Source organism: Festucalex cinctus, chromosome 3 (genome assembly GCF_051991245.1).
Source record: "Festucalex cinctus isolate MCC-2025b chromosome 3, RoL_Fcin_1.0, whole genome shotgun sequence".
NCBI classification, from domain to species: Eukaryota; Metazoa; Chordata; class Actinopteri; order Syngnathiformes; family Syngnathidae; genus Festucalex; species Festucalex cinctus.
Genome location: NC_135413.1, coordinates 11388410 through 11411791, shown reverse-complemented (window position 1 = coordinate 11411791; position 23382 = coordinate 11388410). Strand labels below are relative to the sequence as shown.

The 23382-nt window shown below is 40.3% G+C and overlaps 2 protein-coding genes across 2 annotated transcripts in view; one reads left to right on the top strand and one right to left on the bottom strand.

Moving 5' to 3' along the window:
• Window positions 1-7996, top strand: part of wwox (WW domain containing oxidoreductase) — a 207280-nt gene extending 199284 nt beyond the window's left edge. Inside the window, exon 9 of the mRNA XM_077515816.1 lies at window positions 5745-7996. Coding sequence (XP_077371942.1) covers window positions 5745-5942 — 198 coding nt within the window. The 3' untranslated portion in view covers window positions 5943-7996. The remainder of the gene's footprint in view (window positions 1-5744) is intronic.
• The window catches only part of mafb (MAF bZIP transcription factor b), a 52801-nt gene continuing 31213 nt past the window's right edge, over window positions 1795-23382 (bottom strand). Inside the window, exon 3 of the mRNA XM_077515819.1 lies at window positions 1795-7765. The gene's annotated coding sequence lies outside the window, so the exon portion shown is untranslated. The remainder of the gene's footprint in view (window positions 7766-23382) is intronic.

Below are 23382 nucleotides of genomic sequence, written 5' to 3'. Positions count from 1 at the left end.
CACCAGGCCCCGCCTCTTAAAGGCTCACACACACACACACACCCGCACCCCCCCCCCCCCCCCCCCCCCACACACACACACACACACACAAACACACACGTACACAGACAATATGTACGGCTGTTTTTACATTATATGCTTGTAAATATATATATATATATATATATATATATATATATATATATATATATATATATATATATATTTACATTTATTTGCAAAGTGTTTGGAAAGTGCTTTAATAACTTTAAATGGATTAGTGGATGGGGTAATAAAATAATTTGTAAATGTTCAGCTATTGTAGGTGGATATGAAACATCACAAAGATGTCATGCAGAGGCTTGATTAGCCTAAAATATTTTTTATTTCACGTTCTAAAAAGTCTTAAAAGAAGTTCAACACAAACCGCCATAACAATAAAACATAACGAGGAGGTGAAAGTACCTCATTGAGTAGTTTTTTTTTTTGTTTTTGTTTGTTTTTTCATTGTTTAAATTGTTACGACTTGAATGAAATGTTAAAATAAAGTATTTTATACATTTTAACATTTTTTTTTAACTTGATCTATGAATGACCTGACACATTTCGGGATCGGACGATATTTAGCATTTTATGCAAAATTGGTAATCGGTTGTAATGTATTAATTTACTCAATCATTCATCAGCTCCATGAAAATAAGACGTTACGTTATATGTAATGTTTGTCAACATTTTTCTGAATATATATATATTTTTTTCATGCATGTAAATTGATGTCAATTATACGTGGATTTTCACAATTCGTGGGCCTGGCCATTCTCCATCTCCAGTGAATGGTGGTGGTCGACTGAAAAGTAGATAAAAAAAAAAGTTTTTCAAAGTAGATCTATTGCTCAATCTTCTGACTGAATTAGTGATTGGTTATTGTTGTTTTCAAACTCGATGCTGATTGGTGATCGGCCAAAGAACCCTGATCGTGTGAGCCTAGTCTCATCTATACATAACAAAAAACACACACGCATCATGATTTCAATGGTTATTTATTAAATGTAAAATATCTTTAGCACAGGTTAAAAATCAGACACCTCCATCTATGTTTAAACACCACATGTCGGGGGGAGAAAAGGGGAAAAAAAACAAACAAACAAACAATCAAAAACAAAACCATGTTGTAAATCTCGAAGCACAATCCATATGGAGTCCCACTTGAATGAATGAGAGCAACATCGTCCACGAGGTTGGGCAGAGCACACCTCCTCAATTTTTACATATATATTTTTGACATTTCCATCACATGACCACCGGTGGATGTACGCTCCAATCATCGGGCGTGGCGCTGCTGTGCTCTGCCTCGAACCTCGCTTTTCGTCGATAGCACTGCCAAAAGCCAGCCAGATGGTGAGCAGGAACACACAAGCACCCACAGAAGGAAGAAAACAGGAAGACTTGTACACACACTGTCCTAGAATAGAGAATATTGCCTGACAATATCTATTTTTTACTCCTATATTTTCCATTTTCTACTTTTTTTTTCACTTTTTTTTCTTCATGGACATGCCATATGAGAATTTAGGGTATTTATAAAAGTACCTGAAAGAATTGCTAGGTATTCAGCATGCATAGCCGGTATTATCATCATTATTATTATTATTATTATTATTAAATATATACAAGTCAACTTCTATGTACAAAAACAGACTGCTCTACAGTACTGACTTTATTTACATCCAGGTCAATGTCATAGCTTACAGATGGAAGACGGAGGGACATGTGGGGGTCACATGCAAGTAGATGACAAAAGAGAACGGCAAAAAAAAAAAAAAAAAAAAAAAAAAAAAAAGAACGTTACACCACGTTTCCCCCCTCATACGCACATGTACATACTTGCTTTTGAATACGCTTGTTAAAGAGCTTTGCACACTAATTCTGTACAAGGGACGTCTGTCTTGCTAGGGGGAAGTCCTCGGCTGTTTGGGGCGTCAATGTGAAGGCTTGCAAGACTTGGATCACATCTCAGAGTGTTTCCAGAAAGTTGGTGCTGGATTTTTATGAGGATTTCTCACTGGCCCGTCAACTACTGTAAACTATGTTGTTGCAAAGGCCAATTAAAGGCGTTCAGTTTTCTACTGCTGCAAAACTGACTATAACAATCTTTGATGAGGTCTTAACCCTGTTAAGTAATTTTCAGAATTATGAATTAGATTGTAAATATGAGTATAAAATACCATTTAAAAAGTTGAATCATAGTAAATAGAAATTCTTGCTATTTTACGGTGTCCATTTTGTTGTGACCAAATATGGTTGCTTGTGCAATTATGTGTTATAATATTTTATATATTGTTTTATTTTTAAGATAAGTCATAAAATCTGCAAAATTTAATCAAAGCTGACACTTGGGTTATTTCCTTTCCCGTCTGGCACCCCTTAAATTGCCAATTGCACAGCAGTTCAACTCGGATAATGAAGTAAATTCACTTGATTAACGTCGCCACAAATAGCACTTGCAAGTGTACCTCGCATTATCATTAATATCACATTAAGAAAAACCAGGAGAACGGACCCATGGCGCCCTATCGGCTTCACGGCACACGCTCGTCACAGTTTGGACCACATGCTCTGGAAAACACTTGAGATGGGATCAGGAGGGTTACATTGACTTGGAGACAGCGACTGAGAAAGTACACACTTTACTCATCTGAATGCATTGTCCTCATCATTCATTCACGCATATGACGATATGTTGGATAATGTATTTGTATGTGAGCTGCTTTCTGCCAGTGTTGGGCATACAAGCGGATTTTAGGATGACTTTTTTTTAATGTGCATATCACACTTTTCACTGTCAGTACTTTTTACACAACTTGTTCTCTAACAAGTCCAAACGCGCCCATAATTAAAAGGGACTGTCAACCTTTTAGTGTCTGTTTTTCATCTTTTGTTGTTTCAAATCATTAGCTACACATATAGCAGATGTCACGTGGCTTAACTCATATATTTCATTAAAAATTTCATCTTCGGACCAGCATCAGCTGTTACTGGATTGTGGCGTCCCCCAGGGCTCAATTCTGAGTCCCAACCTGTTCTCACTATAGCTGCTTACATCAATCTGTCTTCTAGAGCGCTTGTCCTCATTTGGGCGGAGCCTATCTCTGCTGACTTTGGGAGAAAGAAGTGGGTACACCTTTGACTGGTTGCCAGCCAATCATAGGGAACGTATTGACAAACAATACAACAAAAAACATTTTGTGAGGGTCAAATCAAGATAATGCAAGATGGCGCTAATTCAATATTTTTACTTTCCTTTAGCAAATAGTTGGGTTTTTCAACGATACCGGACTAAAGAATGGGAAAATAAAGTGATAAATGTTAATAATTACAAAATGAATAATAATAATTAGTTGCATATTCGGAGAGACAGCTAAATGAATTGAACAAATATTACAGGACTCTTGAAATGTCAGATTAAAGAATACTTTCTTTGGCCACCACTGGATTCAAAGCTAACAAAAAGGCATCAGCAAGTTTCCCTAATTCCATCTTCTTTTGTGGCCAGTGTTTAGTAGCTGGACTCAAAGTCATCCGTGTTGAAGGCTGCTTGGTTTGAAATCACGCAGACGAGCGCCATCCGTGTGAACCTTCCAGCTCAGAGAGACACTGCTTGGCATTTGTCCCATCTTTGATACATGAGACGCCACGCCGGGGCCCAGTTATCGGCCGGCTGGCAGGTTACAGCAAGATGTTGTGCTTTTCTCATCACGCCGCGCTTCAAACGCCGGCGCCCAAGTTTACTTCCAGCACTAGCTTGCAGCTTCATTGATGACAAATCTTGGAATCTTTTTTTTCTTCATTTGCATTTAGCATGTGGAAGCACAGCTGTGGGTTCAAACAGTTGGCGTGTATGCGTGTCCGTGTGTGTATGAAAAGCCATTTGAGCATTTATTGCATATTCGCAATATCTGCTATAGCTTAAGGTCCATGTAATAGTATACTTTTTTTTGTAGATTGACTGTTTGAATACTAGTTCAACATTACCGAATTGGTAAAATATTCTCTATTAGTATTAGTGCACAGTTTTACCTGGCTAGTTATGTACTCATCCTGCTGGTCGTAGTGGAAAAAGTATTGAGTCTTTCTACCAGTGCGCTGAATTATCTAACTAGTGAGTACAGTGAGCGTACTAGTACATGGAACTTAAGCTGGATATCAAAAATATGGAATAAATGCTCAAACGGCTTTTCATGGAGTCTGTGTGTTCGTGCGCGGACGCATGCAGTAGTTTCCCTCCGTCGACTTTTGCCGCTTTCAGATAAAGAGGTGAAAACATTTCACATGTCCACTTTGGTGGTGCTGGTGAAAGCTGTCACAGAGGCTTTTTATTTATTTTATTTTATTTATTTATTTATTATGGAAGCCTTTGAGTCTCTTGGCTAATGTGTGTAATTCTGTCTGACGTCTTGGTTTTCAAAATGTCACAGATCCGCCGTGAATATCCGTACTAATTAGTGACTGACTGACCAGCCGCAGCGTGTGAGACAACTTGGCGTCCATGCATTATGGTTTGATGCCCTGCAAACTCAGCTTAGAAGACTTACTGACAAAGAGTCATACCCGGTGTGTGCTTGTGCGTGTGTGAGAAAGTGGTACACAGTTCAACGTGTATCATTTCCCCTACAACTTCCCTAAAGCCATGCTAATTCCATCTAGCTGTCTATTTTCTGTAGTGTTTGTCATCATTAGGGTCTATCTTAGTTGACTTAGGGGTGAAAGAAGTTTGCTACACCCCTGACTGGTCACCAAACAATCAGAGAACATAAAACATTCATCTCATTTGTCTCCATAATAAGTGGGATTGAGAAGCAAATAATTGGTGACATCATTTAAATCATGTGTTTCATTCAGTAAGGCCAGTATTCACCTGTTACAGCTCCATTAGATTGGGTGTCCCACAGGGCTCAATTTCGGGGCCCAATCTGTTCACGCTTTCCTTGGTTTCCTTCCTACCCATTTCCTAGCGCGCTTGTCCACATTAGGATGGAGGGCAAGATGGTCTATCTCAGCTGACCTTGGGCAACAGAAGTGGGGTACACCCCGGACCGGCCAATCACAGGGCCCGTTTGGACAAACAACCATTCACACTAACATTCACACCTATTGACAAGTCTTCAATGAACCCAACATGCATTTTTGTTTGGAACATTTGAGTAAGCCAGAGTACTGAGCTGAGATTTGAACCCTAAACCTCAGAACTGTGAGCTAACCATTAGTCCACCGTGCTGCTGCGCACTAATCCCATGTGAAAAATATACCTATTTATAACCTTGTCCTTTCACATATACAGTGAACCCTTGCTATCCGCGAGGCATAGCCAAAGAAAATTGATACTTGCTTCAAAATGTTCAGAATTGACTACAGATGCCACAAAATGGCAGCAAAGCACTATTTTCCATTAGACAATGCTATTGCCTGAATAAATAAAGCGCCAAGATGCCACCAAATGGCACCAAAGCAATATTTTTGTTTGAGGCATAATCACAAGAACAACAAATATGTTCCCCGAAAAATTTTGGGCCCATACTGGGGTTCACTGTACACACAAAAAACTCGATCCGTCGTGGTGTTCTTGCTCGCATGGTCCCATAGACACCCAGTAGAGACATAGATAAATAAATATATGTATATAAATATATGTACAGGAGAGGCAGCATGTCCACTTTGTGTGTTTCCTTTGCTGAGTTCATGTGTGTGTTTGGTTTGTCTTTCCGCAGCAACAAGGCGCCGCCACCACCGTGTACTGCGCCGTGGCCCCCGAGCTGGAGGGCCTGGGGGGCATGTACTTCAACAACTGCTTCCGCTGCGAGCCCTCCGCCCAGGCCCAGGACGCGGACGCCGCTGCCGGCCTGTGGGAGCTGAGTGAGCGCCTGGTGGCGCAGGGCGAGAGCACCGCCCAGATCCGGGCCGTCTGAGGATCAGGGAGTCACGCTCGGTGTTGTCCAAAAAAAAAAAAAAAAAAAGAAAAGAATTGGGGAGGGGGGGCTCGAGCCTCATTGAGTGCATTGCTTGATAAGAGCTGCCAAAAGCGCCACTGTGTATGGACACGCCGCAATGGGGCGAAGGGGGGTGAGGTCACATGTACACTGCTTGGTGGGAAGGGGAAAGATTTACAACTGGTTTCTGCTCCTTTTTTCTTGATTTTTCTCCTTGTTAAAAAAGTAAAAGATCACTCTATGTAGTTTGTGTGTCTGATTCCTGCAATAGTGTCACAGATTTTTGCAGTAGTATTAGGGCCACACTGAAATGAAAAATAAAATACAAGACAAAGTCATTGGATATGGAGTGAAAAAGTTTTCTTTTTTTAACTAACACTTAACAAGAATGATGAAATTACACTTATGGTAAATATACGGTCAAAATGTTACAAGAAGGAAATTATTTTATGAGAGTATACTTATAATTGTGCGACCAAAGAAATCAATTGTATCTTAATTATACTTAAGGAAAACAAACAAAGAAACAAAAAATGGTTAAGCCGTGGTAGAATTTGGAGACACAAAGTCACAAGAAGTGTAGAGTGCAATCTTACGGATACAGGAAACCGTGCAATTGTGAGTAATTTTTTTGTCACAATATTACAAAACGTTCATAATTTATTGTATTGCAAGAAACAATTATGAGAGTAAAGTTATAATAAGAAAAATAATAGCGAATTTGGAGACATCATTTTATAATAATGAAGATGTCATTTTACAATTACAATTACAAAAAATATATATGAGAGAAAAGTGAATATATTGTAATAAAAAGTGGCACTATTACAAGGGAAACGTGGGACTTTTACAGTAAAAGATTGTATTAAAAAGGAATGTAGTAGTAATTTTTACATAATAAATTGCAATATTCAAAAAAAAATTAATGTATTGAATGAGAAAACAATATTTCACATGAGTAAAAATACATTGTACAAAACTAAAATCAATTTAATTTTTAAATAAAATAACTTTTAAATTTTAGCCTTAAAACATTTGTTCTGGTATTGTGACCTTTCTCCTATGATAATAATAGACAACTCGTAAAGTTACATCTGATTATTCATTGTGGCCCTAATACTCTTTCGTCCAAATAGTCTATCTTGCTAGGTCATGTTTCTTGTTTATTTCTTTTTATTTGTATTTTTTGGTCTCCTCTCTGTAAATGTTACCGACTTGTGTGGTAATCCGTCAAGATCGGGTCTAAAGAAACAATGAGAAACTCATGGCTATACCAACACACATAGAGGTTTGATTCTATATATTATAGTTCCACTTTTTTTTTTTTTTTTTTTTTTTTTAATAATGTCCCTATCTGTTGTCTATACAATATTTACAACATCCTGATTTGTGGATGTGTGCTAAAGGGGTGTGGACATCACTTCATCATTTTTTTTTTCCCTCCAGTTTTCTTTATGAATGGACTTATTTATTTATAAACTACACTCTGGTAAGAGTTTCTTACAATTTGGAGGTTTTTGTTTGTTTTTTTTAAATAAGAAATGTATTTTTTGATTTCCTTGTCATTTAGATTAGAAGGAAATGTGGTGGATTTCAGTCTAGTGTATTTTTCTTCCTCTTGAGCTCTTTTTTTGTAATATTTATTTTTACACTGGCAGGTATTGGGCAGGGTGCTAATGGGGGCAAAGGGGGGTCCAAGTTACACCGCCGTTGTTTGGGTTGCTTTTTGAGACCTTGTGCTTTATGGCAGTCCGGGTGCTGTTCGTCCATCTTGAAACATCAGCGTTCCAGTGGAGGGATATCTGTGCAGAGAAAAGAGAGACAAATGTGAGCTTTGAGAAAACAAATATGCAAATATACACGATGTATGTTTCCAGTAAAGTGTGTTTTGCTTGAAGCACATTAAAAGGAGAGTGTGTTAATCAGCTGGCCATTAGGGGGAGATATTTGTGTAGGCAGCAAACAAGCAACGCTGAGGCCACCACTGTTTCTTATGCAGCAATAAAACACGCTTACAGCGTCATTTCATATAACGACTGCTTTTCTTATTTTTTATTTACGAGTGCATGCAGGTGGACTGTGCAAATAAAAAAACAACAACAACAAAACAAAACAAAAAACAGATGTAGCAGCTGATCACACAGATGCCCACATGTTCCTTTTTTATTATTATTATTACTGTTAATATTCCAAAATAAAAAGAACACATGTTTGGACACATGCTGCGCTTGTATACACAGAAGGAACGCGATAGTGCCAGTGTGTCCCGCCCTGCCCTAATCAGCAGTGCACTCCACAGCGCAGGTGTCTTATCGCTGTTTTTTTCACATCACATTACCACATTTTCCAGGGAAACGCATACACAGAACACACACTCGTGAACACAGGTGTCGTCAAACTATCTCAGTGTGGTTTTAGTGGCAACACTGGAGCTAAATAATCATCGTGAGAGCTTCAAGCAGTTGAACTCCTCCAGTTGCTGTCCATGGTACTAATCACACTACCAGTAGTTGTGCCTCTTTTGACCTACTGGTATCACCTCAAGCTTTACGGAAAGCCATTTGAACATTTTTTTTCTATATCCTTGATATCCATTAGACCGAATTGTGAATATTGTATTGAACCTGATCAGATTTGGTAGGTGTAACTGATGTCCACAGTAACATCCTTCCACGAGGCATTCAGAATCAAAGAAGACCTTCGGGGCCGCTGCGCATCAAACGACCGGCGGTAAGCATCCTGAGTGAAGTGGGAGGAGCTTGCCAGGCTTCCACAGCGAGTGTCATCGATCAGCTCGTATCGGAATTGTCCTGATAGCTGATCAATATGCTACACTTCCTCTCGGCGGGAGGAAGAAAGTGGAGGACCTTGATCCTTTGACCCCCACCCCACCTATCCAGCATTTCCCAACCTGTATGTAAATTGAATGGAAACAATTCATTCAGTCCCTCGAAAACCACTCCCAGAATTTTGGATTTTTTTTTTTTTTATAGCACACTATAATATTCTATATCAACAAACCGTAATATCAATATGTAATAGAATGTAATGATTATTATTTTTATTTTTTTTAATTCGAATTTGAGGCGAGGGCCATTTCGTGCATTTCTAGCTGGTAAGATGTCCGTGCTACACCCCCTAAAGGCAAGAATGAACACGAAATTTTCACCCGTGGCCATGATTGGTTAAAACAAACGTGTAGAGTGTTGCATCGTCCAATCAGCTCGAATTATAGTAGAGAATGTCCCGCCTTTTCTCAACGAAATTACTGTGGAGAGGTACCAGATGGATATGTAAATCCGTCTGGCTATTGCCAGGTTACAAGTACATAGTAGATGAACAAAAATACAATATTTGTAGTTAAAAAAATAAATCTTTAGAGCAGTTAGAGTGAAATTGGATAACACACCTGATGACCTCTTAAAGCACAGTAATGTGCCGCGACACATTATTTAGGAATGACTTCCACGACACACACACTCACACACACACACACAAAATAGTGTGTTAGAACACAATATGGGCACCACGAGCTCAGCTGACATGAACCAAAAACCAACAGTCGCTGTTCCCTTAATTTCTTTTCTTCCCTTCACTGAGTTCATTTCAATTTGGGCCGTAATTGTTTACGAGCGACCATTTCATTTTCCATTATTGTTTTTATTTCTCCTCGTGATTAATTTCACCTCTCAAGGAATAATTATGAGAGGATTGATTTGATTATGCCTTTATTCAAGCCCCCGTCGGCTCCATTGACTGAGGGAAACGCCATCTCGCCATTTGCGGCGGATATATTTAATGATCACAATCAATGTTAAAGCTCTCTCTAGACTCGACTAACTCAATAAATATCTGCCAGGAGGAAATTTACCATCTAACTACAGCCGGCAATAAAATCTCTGCCTTTCCTCCTCCTCCTCCTCCCTCGGCCGCCCACTCTGCTCTCTTTCCATCTCTTGTTGTGGTGAGGGCCACATTGTGATTAAAACTGCTGATACATTTTCATTAAGAGCTGCTGTAGAGTCCAGTCAGTCATCACGCTGTTTAGCTGCTCTCGTCGGCTGCTTGATGCAAATTTTCTTTGTGTGTCATTTCCGTGGCTCAGCTCTTGTCGTACTGCCTTTTACCAGCAACTGTAACTATACAAAAAACTTGTAAGTTGGGGTATTTGTAAGTCAAAGTATCACTATATAGCTGAACAATTCAGTGGAATTTCCTTCATTCTTCTTCTTCTTCTTATTATTTATTTATTTATTTATTTATTTGTATTTATTAAATACAACATTCAAGCTAAAATATAGACAGCGCATGCATGTGATGACTTGTAGTGGTAATATGTTGTCATTGGAGAGTTGCGTTTGTGTTATTAAAAGCACAACTACTGCCTAATGATTTTTCTTATCATTTCTCTTTCCGACTTCTGTACAGTCGCTGCTGCTTCGGAGCTAAACAGCACAGTGGGGCGTCGTCACCCTGCTGCGTTGTGTGCATTTACGCCTCGCGCACAAATGACACTGTAAGGGACCACCGTTTGTCACACAGCCAAACCCCTTTTTACACGTATAGTTAATTAGTTTATGCTCTCTTAGGACCGCATACCGCCTCGACTCAGGATGTTAAATACAGTTGCTGTTCAGTGGATGTGTTCTTGTGCTTTTTCTCTATAGTGCTTGTCTTCACTCGCTATCTTAGCTGAATTTGTACACCCTGGATTGGTCACCAGCCAGTTAAATTAATATATTTATTAATTCTCACTGGTTTTGCTATTATCACTGTATGTTTGAGTAAAAAGAATTTTTGTTTTCTTCGTTTTTTTTTTTCTTTCAGGTCTCTTCATTTTTTCCACAGCTCCATTTCAAGTTTTCCACTGTTGAGAGTGAGTCCGTTGCATTTTCACTAGCTGGGGGCATCCCACAGGGCGCCATTTTGGGTCCCAACCTATTCTCACTATAGTTGCTTCCCAAGAGGTGTGGTATATGGATTGGTCGCTAATCATATAGGCTTAGCAACATTAACATTCACATGAATTTAGAGTCACCAATGAATGCAACATGCATGTTTTTGGAATGTGGGGGAAGTCGGGGTACCCAAAGAAAACTCCATGCAAGCCCTCGGAGGACAGATGTACTATACCCACTCGTCCACTGCGCTGTTTCCCATCGCTATCATGTCCACTTGAACACTTCAAAATCAGAGATCTCCACTTTTTTTGTATATTGATTAAAATTATATTTGATTTCTGCTTCCAATGTTTTCGTCCATTTGGGGAATTTTAAGTTTGTGTCAATAAAGCAGAGTTCTAACAGCTTAAGGCAAGTTAACATCCAGGAAATGAAATTCAAGAGACAATTCCCAATGTCCCGTGTTGTCCAAAGTCGCTACAGGTCACAAATGATGCGTGTAGAGCCCTCGACGACAAACGTAACCGTTTTGTTGGCTCCTCTGTCCTGACTGTGTGAGTCAGAGTCATTCTGTATTTTGTTTTTAAAAAGAATTTTAGTTTATTTTGAGATTTCAGACTAAGTTATTGACAGTAACCTTTTTGAACACTTACTTTACTTTTTAACCAGTGTTAAAACATTTTAAGACTCAATTTAAGACATTTAATGCTACTTAAGGCCTTGTTTTTAGATTCATGGATTCAATGCCTTTTAAAACTTTTTATGGCTCTGCAGGAACCCTGCAGCAATTAAAAAAAAAACTTGAAAAAGATTTTCCGAGAGCTTTGATGTCATTTAACCACAAAACCAGACAACTCCTAACTTTTGCATTTGAACTCTTCATTTATTTCCCCCCTGCTGGTCTTCCCACATCATCTATAACTTGCAGGTGTTTATTTATTCAATGTATGGAAGTCACTGCTCCGTCGAGGAAATCCTCAAATTCCCCAGCGTGTCCTCAGTGAGAGACAGCATGACCTTGTAAACCCTGAGTTATTTTCCCCGACAACTGTGTATGACCGGGAAGAAAAGCGAGAAGGGGAAGGGATGGGATGGGGTGAGGCGGTCCAGGAGGTGCTGATGGGATAGGGGTCGCTTGGGTGGGGGTGAGCTGAGAAAAAGAGCTCCTGCCTGTCATGCCTTTCAAACGCTAAGAAAAATGAGCACTTGGGCTGAAGTACAATTATTAGCCCCTGTCCACAGATTCATCACAGCATAGAGTGGGAGGTAGAGGGGGTGGAGGAGGGGGTGGAGCGAAAAGGTTGTGAAGCGGAGGAGGGAAACAATGAGAAAGTGAGGAAATTGACCCAAGTCCGTGAGCGAGGTGCTAAGGTGCTCGGAGAAACACAAGGGAGGGTGAAAGGGGGAGGAAGAGGTGGCGTTTTGGGAGTAAAGAATGGAAGGGGGGGCTAAATAAAAGGTGAGTGAGGAAATGAGAAAGAGCGAGGCTGAGGTAAAAGAGGCTCGAATGAAATAAGAGGATTTGTCAGGCTAGCGCTTGGTGGCAGTAATAAAGTCTGCTAATCTGAGGGGGCCCCAACGCTTGGCTGCTCACACGCCGACTCACTTCATGTCCCACTTTACCACCGGGCCACGCCAAGGTCACACGCGCATGCGCGCGCGTACACTCACGTGTTTTCAATCAGCTTGTTTGTGCCCCAAGAGTGTGTGCTCGCCCCTACTAACGGCAACACACCCAATTGTCCTCAGCATCCTCTTTTGAAAGCACCCCCTTCACCTTAACAAACATGGCCGCCCACAGCCATGTTGATTTTGGAATCTCATTTTTCTCCTGTTCTTAACCGACTTGGGCCGCGCCAATCAATAGCTATCAAAACCGTTACGTGAATACATCTGTCACGCGCAGATAATAGATCGGCTGGGATGTAGCGCGTCTGGTTAAGACCGCCGCCGGCTGAAAGGAGATATGCGCTCTGTGTGTGTGTGAGTGTGAGCGAGGGAGAGCGGGTCAGTACAGCAAAGCGCACATCACATCGTTTATCCTGTTTTTAGCTAAATTTCATAAACCCAAATTGAAACAAAAGACTGCACCAAGTACAGGGAGCCCTCGAGTTACGTCGGAGTTCCGTTCCTACGCTAGCGATTTAACCCGAATTTCGATTTAGTCGAATTTCCCCATAAAAGTTAATTTTTTATCTAAAAAGAATTGGCATAAAGAAATCTAAAATACATTAAAATTAAAATAATAAGATGCTGTGTGACTGAAGTCCGAGTCTTTTATGATGCCTTTTTATGATGTCTAGCTTTATTTCCATGGTAATTCTTTTTCTTTTGGCTGGATCAACATTCATAGAAGACATAGCTTTCTTCTTTGAGGCCATGATGTAGAAAAAAAAAGAGGGCAAAAAAAGCCAAAGATACTCCCACAAGTGCACAAGCGCTAGCATTAGCTAAGCGCTAAATAGTGGACGAGAGGAAAACACTGCGGGCTATATGGTGGACGAGGAGCCAAAATAGTGGACGGGGCCAAAATGGCGGACCGGGCGTAACCGTTGTAAAGTCGAAATGCCTTAGGTCGAGTGCGTCTTAGCGCGAGGACTCCCTACACTGTGTGTGAGTAGAAAATGGCCAAAACATCAGGAACCACTGCCTATGAATCACCATTTTAGTTTTCCTGATATTTTGTGGGTGTGGCTAAAATGAAGCCCAGACACTACATGAATCCCTTCACTCACCGCCCACTTTTTTCCATCACCTTTGCTCATATCAATAATTATTTTTGCACAATAATGCTAGCTTTGCTTACACCCCAAAATACATCTCAGGTCTGCTGCCGTGGGTGCTTTAGAGTGCCTCGTTGTCAGCTATGAGTGCACACACGTCACAAAGAAAATCTGACAGAACAGTGAATGGGGGGTGCTTATAAGTGGACGGGGGCCTGCATGCTGTTGTAGATTCATTAGAGCGCCTCGTTACCACGGTGTGGAAATTATATAATTTGTCTCAAATATGTATAAGCAAAAGAACAACTCTAGATGAAGTAACATCCATTTTCCAAGATGTATAAGTGGTGTTTGATTGACAGTTGTTATTGTGGAATGACTTGATTTTTTTTAAGCTTTTACAGTTCTTGCTGATTTTTTTATTTATTTGTTTTTTTTTAATTCATTCAAATTTGGCATAGTCGTGACTAGCACTCTTCTACATGGTGAAATTTATAAATCATATTTATTTTCACTTTAATTTCCTGTGTAGGGTAACCAAAAAGTTACCAACAGGTCTTTCAGCGCACTTCTACTTTGCCAGGGCTTTATTCATTCAGGGCAACATTTTTTTAACTGGGGAACATATTTTACATAACATTAGAAAAAAATTGTGGTGGTTTTTTCAGACAAAGGGTTTTCTTCGGCCATCTTGTGTGATTTATTATTGTGCTACCTCTCATGATACATCACTGGCATAATAAATAAAGACATATTATTTGTCATAAATAATCAGTTTCAACCAATCTAGATAAGGGGAATTAGATAAATTCCCATGACACATCTGTGTAAACTGATTAAGTTGTAATCCAAAATGAGGACTCAGGTACAGTATTTGTCTTTCTACCTCCTGTCTGCTCACTTGTCAGTCACATGACTTCACTGGCCACAGAAGTTATGATTTACACTCATGGGCTGATTTAGGTGTCGTTCACAAACGGCACAATAACCTGCACGCACATAATCGCCTCATTGAGAAACACTGCGACCACTCGCAGATCAACATAGCTACTGTGGATGTACTCTCTCGCTCTCTCGCTCTCTCTCTCTTTCTCTCGTTCTCTCGCTCTCGCTCTCTCCACCCCCCACAATGCACTAAATGGGCTTGCTGGCGGCCGACCAGAGAGCTGCCTTGTAAATAAACCTGATGCAGTTGGATTGGAATAAATTAAGCTCATATATGCAAACACGGAAAAATCATAGCAATATCTCAATGCATGTCAGCAAGGAGGGAGAGAGGGAGGGAGGGAACGAGGGAGATGGAGGAAGGTGGTGGCCAGCTAACAGGTGGAGATTTATATTGCCACCTCATCGCTCATTCAACTATTTTTTTCCCACTTCAATCTCCAAATGCACCACTCCCACCCGTGCAAAGAATTGTGGGAAACGGAGACGTAAAAGAAGGAGTAAAAACCAAGGTTCTGATTTAACCAAGGTTTTCTTCCTTCTTGACACCTGTGCTCTAAATTGTTCAGAAGTGTGTGAGTGTGAATTAATTAATTAAACCTGTAAATCAAGGTACTCCCGTACTTGAACACAACCAAAACTGATTGATTGTGATGCAACCACCAATAATACAATAACAACACTGTAGTTCAACTGTTATTGTGCAAGGACAGACATGTTCCGGTGCGTGTGTTATAATTTGAGTGGAGAAGCGTCACTCGACAAAACACACTATCATACCTACCAGATTAATTACGAGTGCCGTGAATCACTGCGCAATTAATTAACTCATCCTTCGTAATGAGACTGCGTGAGTGTGCGTGGGTGCGTGTCAGCCCCTCCACCTCTTGCCCTCTACACCCTCTAATTGCTCCCCTCTCTATTAAAATGCAGTCTGTTGTGACATCACTCAACCCTCTGTTAGAGATCCATCATAGCAAGCACACACGTGCGCTTCATTTGGATACAATTGACTCTTTTTGCCACCCTCGAATGGGACACAGGAAGTTCAGTTCAGCATCCACTGGACGTTACTTGATTTTTAGTGTACTTTTGGTCACATTCTTAGAGGCATTTGTTTTCATTTTTACACAGTAAAATAAGGTCACAAGTGCATGAGAGACCACCTCACATCAGATACAAGTTTAACTTGTTCCGTAACCATGATCAAAACTCATATCAGTTGGGGGGTAATAAATAAAATAATTGTACAGTTTGTGCACCATTGTTAATTCAGTGTGGCTCCGTCCAATGGGAGGCAGTATAACATAGTCATGTAAGCACAAATGAAGAGGAGTTTCACAACTAATATAAATGACTCAGTAAGATGCGTTAGCATTAGTCGCGTTTGGCTCAGGATGAAGAATATATGCCTGTGAGCAAATTTCCCTTGGTTAAAGCATTAGGACACTGCCACATAGAAGCTGTTGGTTATCCGGTCTATGGTATTTTATATTGTTTGTTAGCTAGCATTAAGCTAAACTGACTTTTTTTACAGCACGGTCTTTGAGTAAAACTTGGGAAATAAATCAAGTTTTTAAAATTAAAAAATTTCTTGAGATGGACATGTTTACCAAATAAATGTGTCTGTCTATCCCTCTAAAATGGAGGTATATGGCATAAAATGGTTATCATTGCTAAATGGTTAATATCATATTTTCCAAAATTTCTACAATCAAAGCTAAAAGTCTACACTTCACTCCTATCGTCTTTTATTTCTAATTTATTAAGATGTCTAAAAACTCAATGTCCAAATTCTCGCTGTTGCTGATTGGCCAATATGGATTAAGCCGCTTCAAATAAAGGCAAATCTAACAGTACGTATATCGACGAGCTGGTGGAAAAGGTTATATGCAGTATATTTCTTCTTTGCTGCTCCAGTCACACACACACACAGGACGCACACAACACAACAATAAAGCAGCAAGTAGTCCTGTCTGCCCCTCCCCACTTTCTCTTTTCCCTCCCTCACAGCTCATCTGATTGGTGCATAAATCACGCTGACATCAGCTCGACCGCAAGTTGGCCCACTCCTCCACACACACACACAACACCTTGACACACACGCGCACACAGGCAGGCGAGGTGAAAGCGGCGGCGTGTTCTGTGGTGATCATGAAGACAGTGGATAACACATCTCTCTTTTATCATTCCCCGTCTTTCCCTGACATTTAAAAAGCCATTAACACCACTGAAATTCACCCTCGTGTACATTTCATAGGGAACAGAGACCCCCATCCGCCCCCCGGCCCCCCACCTTCTTTGCTCTCTCCCGTGTGGGAATGATCTGGTGATAACACGAGGCCCAAATGACACAGACGGAGAGGTGAATTATACCTTAATAAGCCCAATGCTCATGTCTTTTGGTGGTTCCATAGCACAGGTGTCAAACTCAAGGCACGGGGGCCCAGTTCGGTCTACAGCATTATTTTATGTGGCCCATGAAAAAGCAAATAAAGTGCTTGCTAAATGGGTTTGTTCCTTTTATTTTGATCTCTCCTGAATTTCTTCACTTTTAGCAGCATTTTTCTTTTACAAATCCCTTCTTTATGTAACTTGAACAATTATTTTATACTTACGTTGTCACCAACTAACTGTTCTGATTTCATTTTTGTTATAAATATCCGTCAATTTCATTGACTTATGAAAACTATATGCTTGATAGGTAACCGACAAATAGACAGCTAGCTAGCTAGCCAGCTCTCTGGAAGGATGGATGGATGGATGGATGGATGGATGGATGGATGGATGGATGGATGGATGGATGGATGGATGGATGGATGGATGGATGATTTGTAGATATAGACATATATAAATAGGCAGCTAGCTAGCTAGCTATCTGGATGGATGATAGATAGATAGATAGATAGATAGATAGATAGATAGATAGATAGATAGATAGATAGATAGATAGATAGATAGATAGATAGATAGATAGATAGATAGAAATAGCAAGTTTTGTGCTATGATAATCCTAATCAACATGCACAGCGTCCCTTGTGTCCCCCTGATTGACAAATGGGACAGTAAATGGCGGCAGTCCGGCCGTAATCACGCGCCGATTGGGCCATTTATACATGGGCACACTGTAAACACGAGCAGCATAATAGTATTTACTGCTGAGCACACTATATTAATTTATGGCCCATTATTGTGAAAGCCGGCGTTAGCGATGCAAAGGAACGTTCATTGTATACTCTCCGTGGGCCTGATAGAGACTGGAAACATTGCTAATGTAATGTAATGTAATGTCCTCCCATGTAGACGCCTGCCACCAGTGGACATGAGCTGCTGCGGCCAATGATGTACGACCTAGCGCATTACTAGCATGCGTCGGTTGTACAGCGCGAGCTAAGTGTACAGTGGATCTTCACCATTCGCAGAGGGCAAAGACCAAATATAGCTAAGGGTAAAAAATGACAAATAAAGTATGGCACCTTTCTGCAAAATGTTTATAATCTCCTATACTAATTGTTTAAACCACAAATTATAGCCACTCCCAGTTGAAGTTTATAGCATGTCTTCATTGTGTACAAAAGTTGACAAAAACCTTAGTCAGAACATGTACTGTATATAAACATAATGGCTGATACATTAATATTTTACAGGTTTTTAGCACTTTTAGTGGTAGGGGGGATGGAATTGGGGTTAATGTATGTATCTCACTTAAGTGGTTGCTCCAACAATGATGGACACAAAGTAAAACAGTGTATTTCCATTTCACAGTATAACCAACCTCTGCTTGTGTAACAGCAGCATGGAAAAACAAAACAAAAAAAAGTTGCACACAGGAGGATGATAGACAAAATAGCGCCGAAGCGGGGAAGCAACGATAAAGCCTCACTCTCGGGAGCATCTTCACTCTTTGAGCTCATTATGTTCACCAGCGAAGATAAACACGGTTGCATATCAGCGTGGGCGGAAAGTCTAATAACACAGATGCGAATTAATGCCAAACTTTCCACTGAGCGCGATTGCAGTGGAAAAATAAAGATATGTGAGTTAAGAACACCTTCTATCTGTTTGGCTGGCGGCATAAGGAGAAGCGCGCTCGTGCTTCCCGGCTCATGCTGTATCTCCATCACAGCAGATGATTGAGAGAGTAAAACTCGCTTTGTTTGGATCCTTTTCATCCTCCAGCTCTCCACTCTCATGTATTTACCCACAATCTAAACCTCATTTGAAAATGCAGAACAAAATATCATTAAGTATTTGACAGCATGTGGCTTCACTCTCACGACTTGACCAAGATATTCAAAGAAACAACTGTTTCCCATTTTAATATATGCTTCTTTTTTTTATACACTGGTGACCCCTACTTGTTACAACCAAAAGTCAGTCCTCCCCCAAAGCTTTTCTTTGACATTGAGTCTCCCCAAATGACAAACATGTCGCCTGTCTTCTAAGCATATCCACGTTTCCTCCAGGCTGAAAGATTCCGGAAGAATCCTCAAAAAGGTCTAATCCATAATCAGCCCCCAAAAAGTGCCTCAGACATCCATAGAATTACAATAGTGTGCATTTCAATAACTCAGCTCAACATTTGCCATTTAAATATGTAGTAGAATTTGCAACAAATGCCAGATTTGAAATCAAGCATCCATTCACTTTGTACAGCACTTGTCGTCATCAAGGGCCACAGGTGAGCTGGAGCTGATCTAAACATTGGAAAATAGAAATATTTTAGGCCAACAATTTCCTCTCTAATTACGAGTAAAATTCAAAGCTGGTGTCAGAAATTCTGATTTAATATTATGTGCAAATGCACCTTAATGTGCTGGGTAAATCTAAAAAAAAAAAAAAAAAAGGAGTTTTATTTAAAGTCTTAGCTAACTTCATTGCGAATACTAGTACAAGTAATTTATTGCTGATGAATTCAACCATGTATCAATGAGACAAGGTTACTTTCATCGATTATACATGAGCTCAAATGACTGGTGTATCAAAAGTATTGCTATTTTGATGAAAGAAACAATTTCAGAGCAGAAAGATTCAGTATTGGAGGTATTATATCAGCATCGATTCAGACGTCACAAATTTTTCAATTGTCAATGCTATGGGGTATATGCCATGGAAGAGGCGGGACTGTTTTTGCACATCAGCTTTGATCCCGGTTCCGGGTCGCGACGTGTGGGCCGCGTCCCAATACTTGTGGTTCCAACTTTGTGCCTCTCGGTTGCGCGTTCCTGTCGACGGGTGCGAGTGTGTAGTGTGTCTGTCAGTTGTCCGAAGCCCTTCAGAGAGCTGAGAAGCCCTGCGTGCTCCCGCCCATCAACGGTTGGGGGGCGCAGGGGTGGGGGATGCGAGTGTTGGAACGTGGCCCACACGTCGCAACCGGAATCAAAGCAGATGTGCAAAAACACGGATGTCCTGCCTCTTCCATGGCATATACCCCCATTAGTAAGTCCCTCTCCTGTGGCTCCCTGAGGATCTCTACAAAAAAAAAAAAAAAATAGGAGAAATTAATTAATTTTTAGATAAAATATTCTTTTAATTAATTAATAATTTAGATTAAATAATAATAATAATAATTGAATATTTATTTCATCATTGGCCAAGGATGCTTATGAAAGTGTTTTCATTGTTTATTTGCAGAATCGTTTGACATTGATGAGAAAAAGACATTACTTTTATTCATGTTTATATTTCGTCACTCTGTATTAAATACAAATTGTTTATTAGAAAGACAGAAAGGAAGGTCCTCATCTTTTAGGTTATGACCTCACTTGCCCCTGAATGTATTACTCTGCCTTCCACACAATCAGATCACTGCTCACCAAACCACAAAATTTAAAAAAGGACAACAAGACGGGCAGTGGTGCCTTATTCGGACTCATAGCATGGAAATGGATGTGAACGCAGTATAGAGGAATTAAAAAAAAGAAAAAAAAAACAGACAGATATGGTAATGAAGAAGGAAAAGGACTGATATAACCATAAACGGTAACATAAAAAGGAAGGGTTGAAAAAGCAGGTTAGCGATGGCGAGACACCCAAAGAGTTATGCGAAAGCGAGCAAGCGAGAGAGCGCGAGCGAGAGAAGCGAGACAGACGGGATGAGTTATGGAGCGAGAGAGGAGGAGAGAGCTTTCACACATGGAGACAGCCGGCTGATTTAAGGCTAAAGGACGCCAGACAAGCACTGCCGCCAAAGGTGATGGACCTGAAGAGCGCCGCTGAAATGACTCGCCTCGGAGCATGTGTTCCTCGCCTCGCTTATCTGAGAGAACGAGCGAGCCAGCCAGCAAGCAGCACCCGCTCAAAAAAAAAACAACACTCTCCACATGTTGTGTTGATAGGGTTAGGTGAATACCACATTTTACCACAACATTCTGGACAGCAGTGAGGCCAACTGGAAGAGATGCAATGTAATTAAGAGGAAGACGAAGTGGCAGCGAAGGTCCCCAACCCAACGAAGCTGTAGTAAATAGTCATTAGCCACACAGAGAAGAATAAAGTCTATGCCTGTGAATATTGTTGTATGCACACATAATTAGAATAACTGGAGTCTTGCACTGATGTTAATTTTCATTAGCTCGTCTATGCCATTTAATAATAATAATAATAATAATAATAATAATAATAATAATAATAATAATAATAATAAGAAGAAGAAGAAGAAGAAGAAGAAGAAGACAGTAGTAGTAGTTGTGGTCATAGTTGCAGTTATAGTATTCTGATTCTTTTTAGTAGTACTAGAGTTATTATCATTTGTAAGAACAACAACAACAAAATTAGTAGTAAATAATAATAATTAGTAGTTGATGTCATTGTAGTTATCATAATTTTAGTTTTTCAATTATTTCATTAATTAGTAGTAGCAGCAGGCATATTAGGTATTATTATTAGAATTATTACCAGTAGCAGGATTTATAGTACTAGTATGAGGTATTTATAATATTATTATTATTATTATTATTATTATTATTATTATTATTATTATTATTATTATTATTATTATTATAAATATTATTATTATGCATCCATCCATCCATCCATTTTCTGAACCGCTTCTTCCTCACAAGGGTCGCGGGAGGGGGTGCTGGAGTCTATCCCAGGAGGCTTCAGGCAGTAGGCGAGGTACACCATGAACTGGTTGCCAGCCAATCCCAGGCCAATTATTATTGTTATTATAATTATTATTATAATTATTATTATTATTGTTCATATCGGTGCCACCAGCGGTCAGTATTATCTGAGTGAACTTCTAGCTCATTTGCATGTCCCCGCCCCTCCCACTGAGCCGTACTGAGGCCTTTATTAGCTAATTAGGATACATACCAAATACTTTTGACAGTGGAGAAGGAGGAGTGGACACACACACACTTGTGCCGATGCGCACACACACATAACATGACTGCTGACAGTTTAAGGATGGAGGGGGAACTGGAGCAGGCAGAGGGCAGACTTGGGGAAAAAAATGAGTTGAAAGGAATTTGGCATTCATCAAATAGAAAACACCCACAGCAACATGCCTTTACACAAGTGTGTGTGCGTATGCGTGTACGTGGTTCCCTATACGTTAGGAACCACAAAACACGCAGTCGCCTAATTTCCACATTTGGCAGCAGATATTGAAGCTTAGCGCTGTTATAGATGGTGATTCTCTTAATCACATACTGAGCTTCTTTTAATCTGTGTGTAGATGTAAATCTCCCTCTGCCGCACGCAGCTACTTACATATAGTCCACCTCTTGTTTCCCCTCCCCACCAACTCCCACTACAGACCCATAATAAGACACCGGTGGACGACTCAAGACGTGGATGCAGGTGTGTGGGCATCAGCAAGACTTAATTAGAGCACTGTACCTCCTTCAGATGCAATTTGTGACAGCACAGATGTAGCCCAAAACATTCTGTAAGCATGCAGCTGCAACTAAGTATTAATTGGTGGCCATTCATTGATTATGTGTTAATATCACACATAGCCTACTCAGATTATCGTCTATAACATTTCGGTGAGATTGTACATTTCTATGACCTCCCTCAGCATCAGAAAGTTCCAGATCTTATTTTAACACCCTTACCAGGTGTTCGTCAAAAATTCTTGTTCTCAGCATTCATTCACTTTCCTATAGGATGGTTAGAAACACCCATTTGACAAAATACCAGCACAAAAAGGGAAACAGCAAGCACTAAACAGTGCTTTCACTGCCAGGTAACCACATGAACTGACGGGGGTCGGATGTTGTGATGTCTGCTTGCTCACAACACAAGGGTCAGCTGGTTGGCTCCAGTTCACCCGAGACTCTAATGAGGACAAGCACTTTAGAAAATGGATGGATGCATGGCAAAGGTGTAGCTAATGAAGTATTCAGTGGGTATAAACACACCCAACCCACACGTCGTTAGTTTTAAGACAAGCGGCGGCTTCTGTGGAGAGGCTGACAGGCTGAATGAGCGACGTGTGAAAAATGTGAATGAAAGAATGGCAAAAGAGACAGACTGAAGGTCGTGGCTGCTCTCTGTCAAGCGGTTCATCCATTTTCTGAACTGCTTACAAGGGTCGTGGGGGTGCTGGAGCCTATCCCAGCTGGCTTCGAGAAGTAGGCAGGGTGCACCCTGAACTGGTTGCCAGCCAATCCAGGGTCCACAATATAAGTCAAATTAATTTTCAGTACAATTCAGTTTTATTCACTGCATATATCACTTCAAGACTCTTTGCACACTGAGCAGGTCAAAATCCCCACTCCTCATACATAAAAGAAAACCAAGTGATGAGTTCAAACAAGCTGACAATCACCATTGAGACCCAAATAATATTTATCATTTCAGTGTAATTTTAAAGTTACATAAGAGTTGCATATTTCT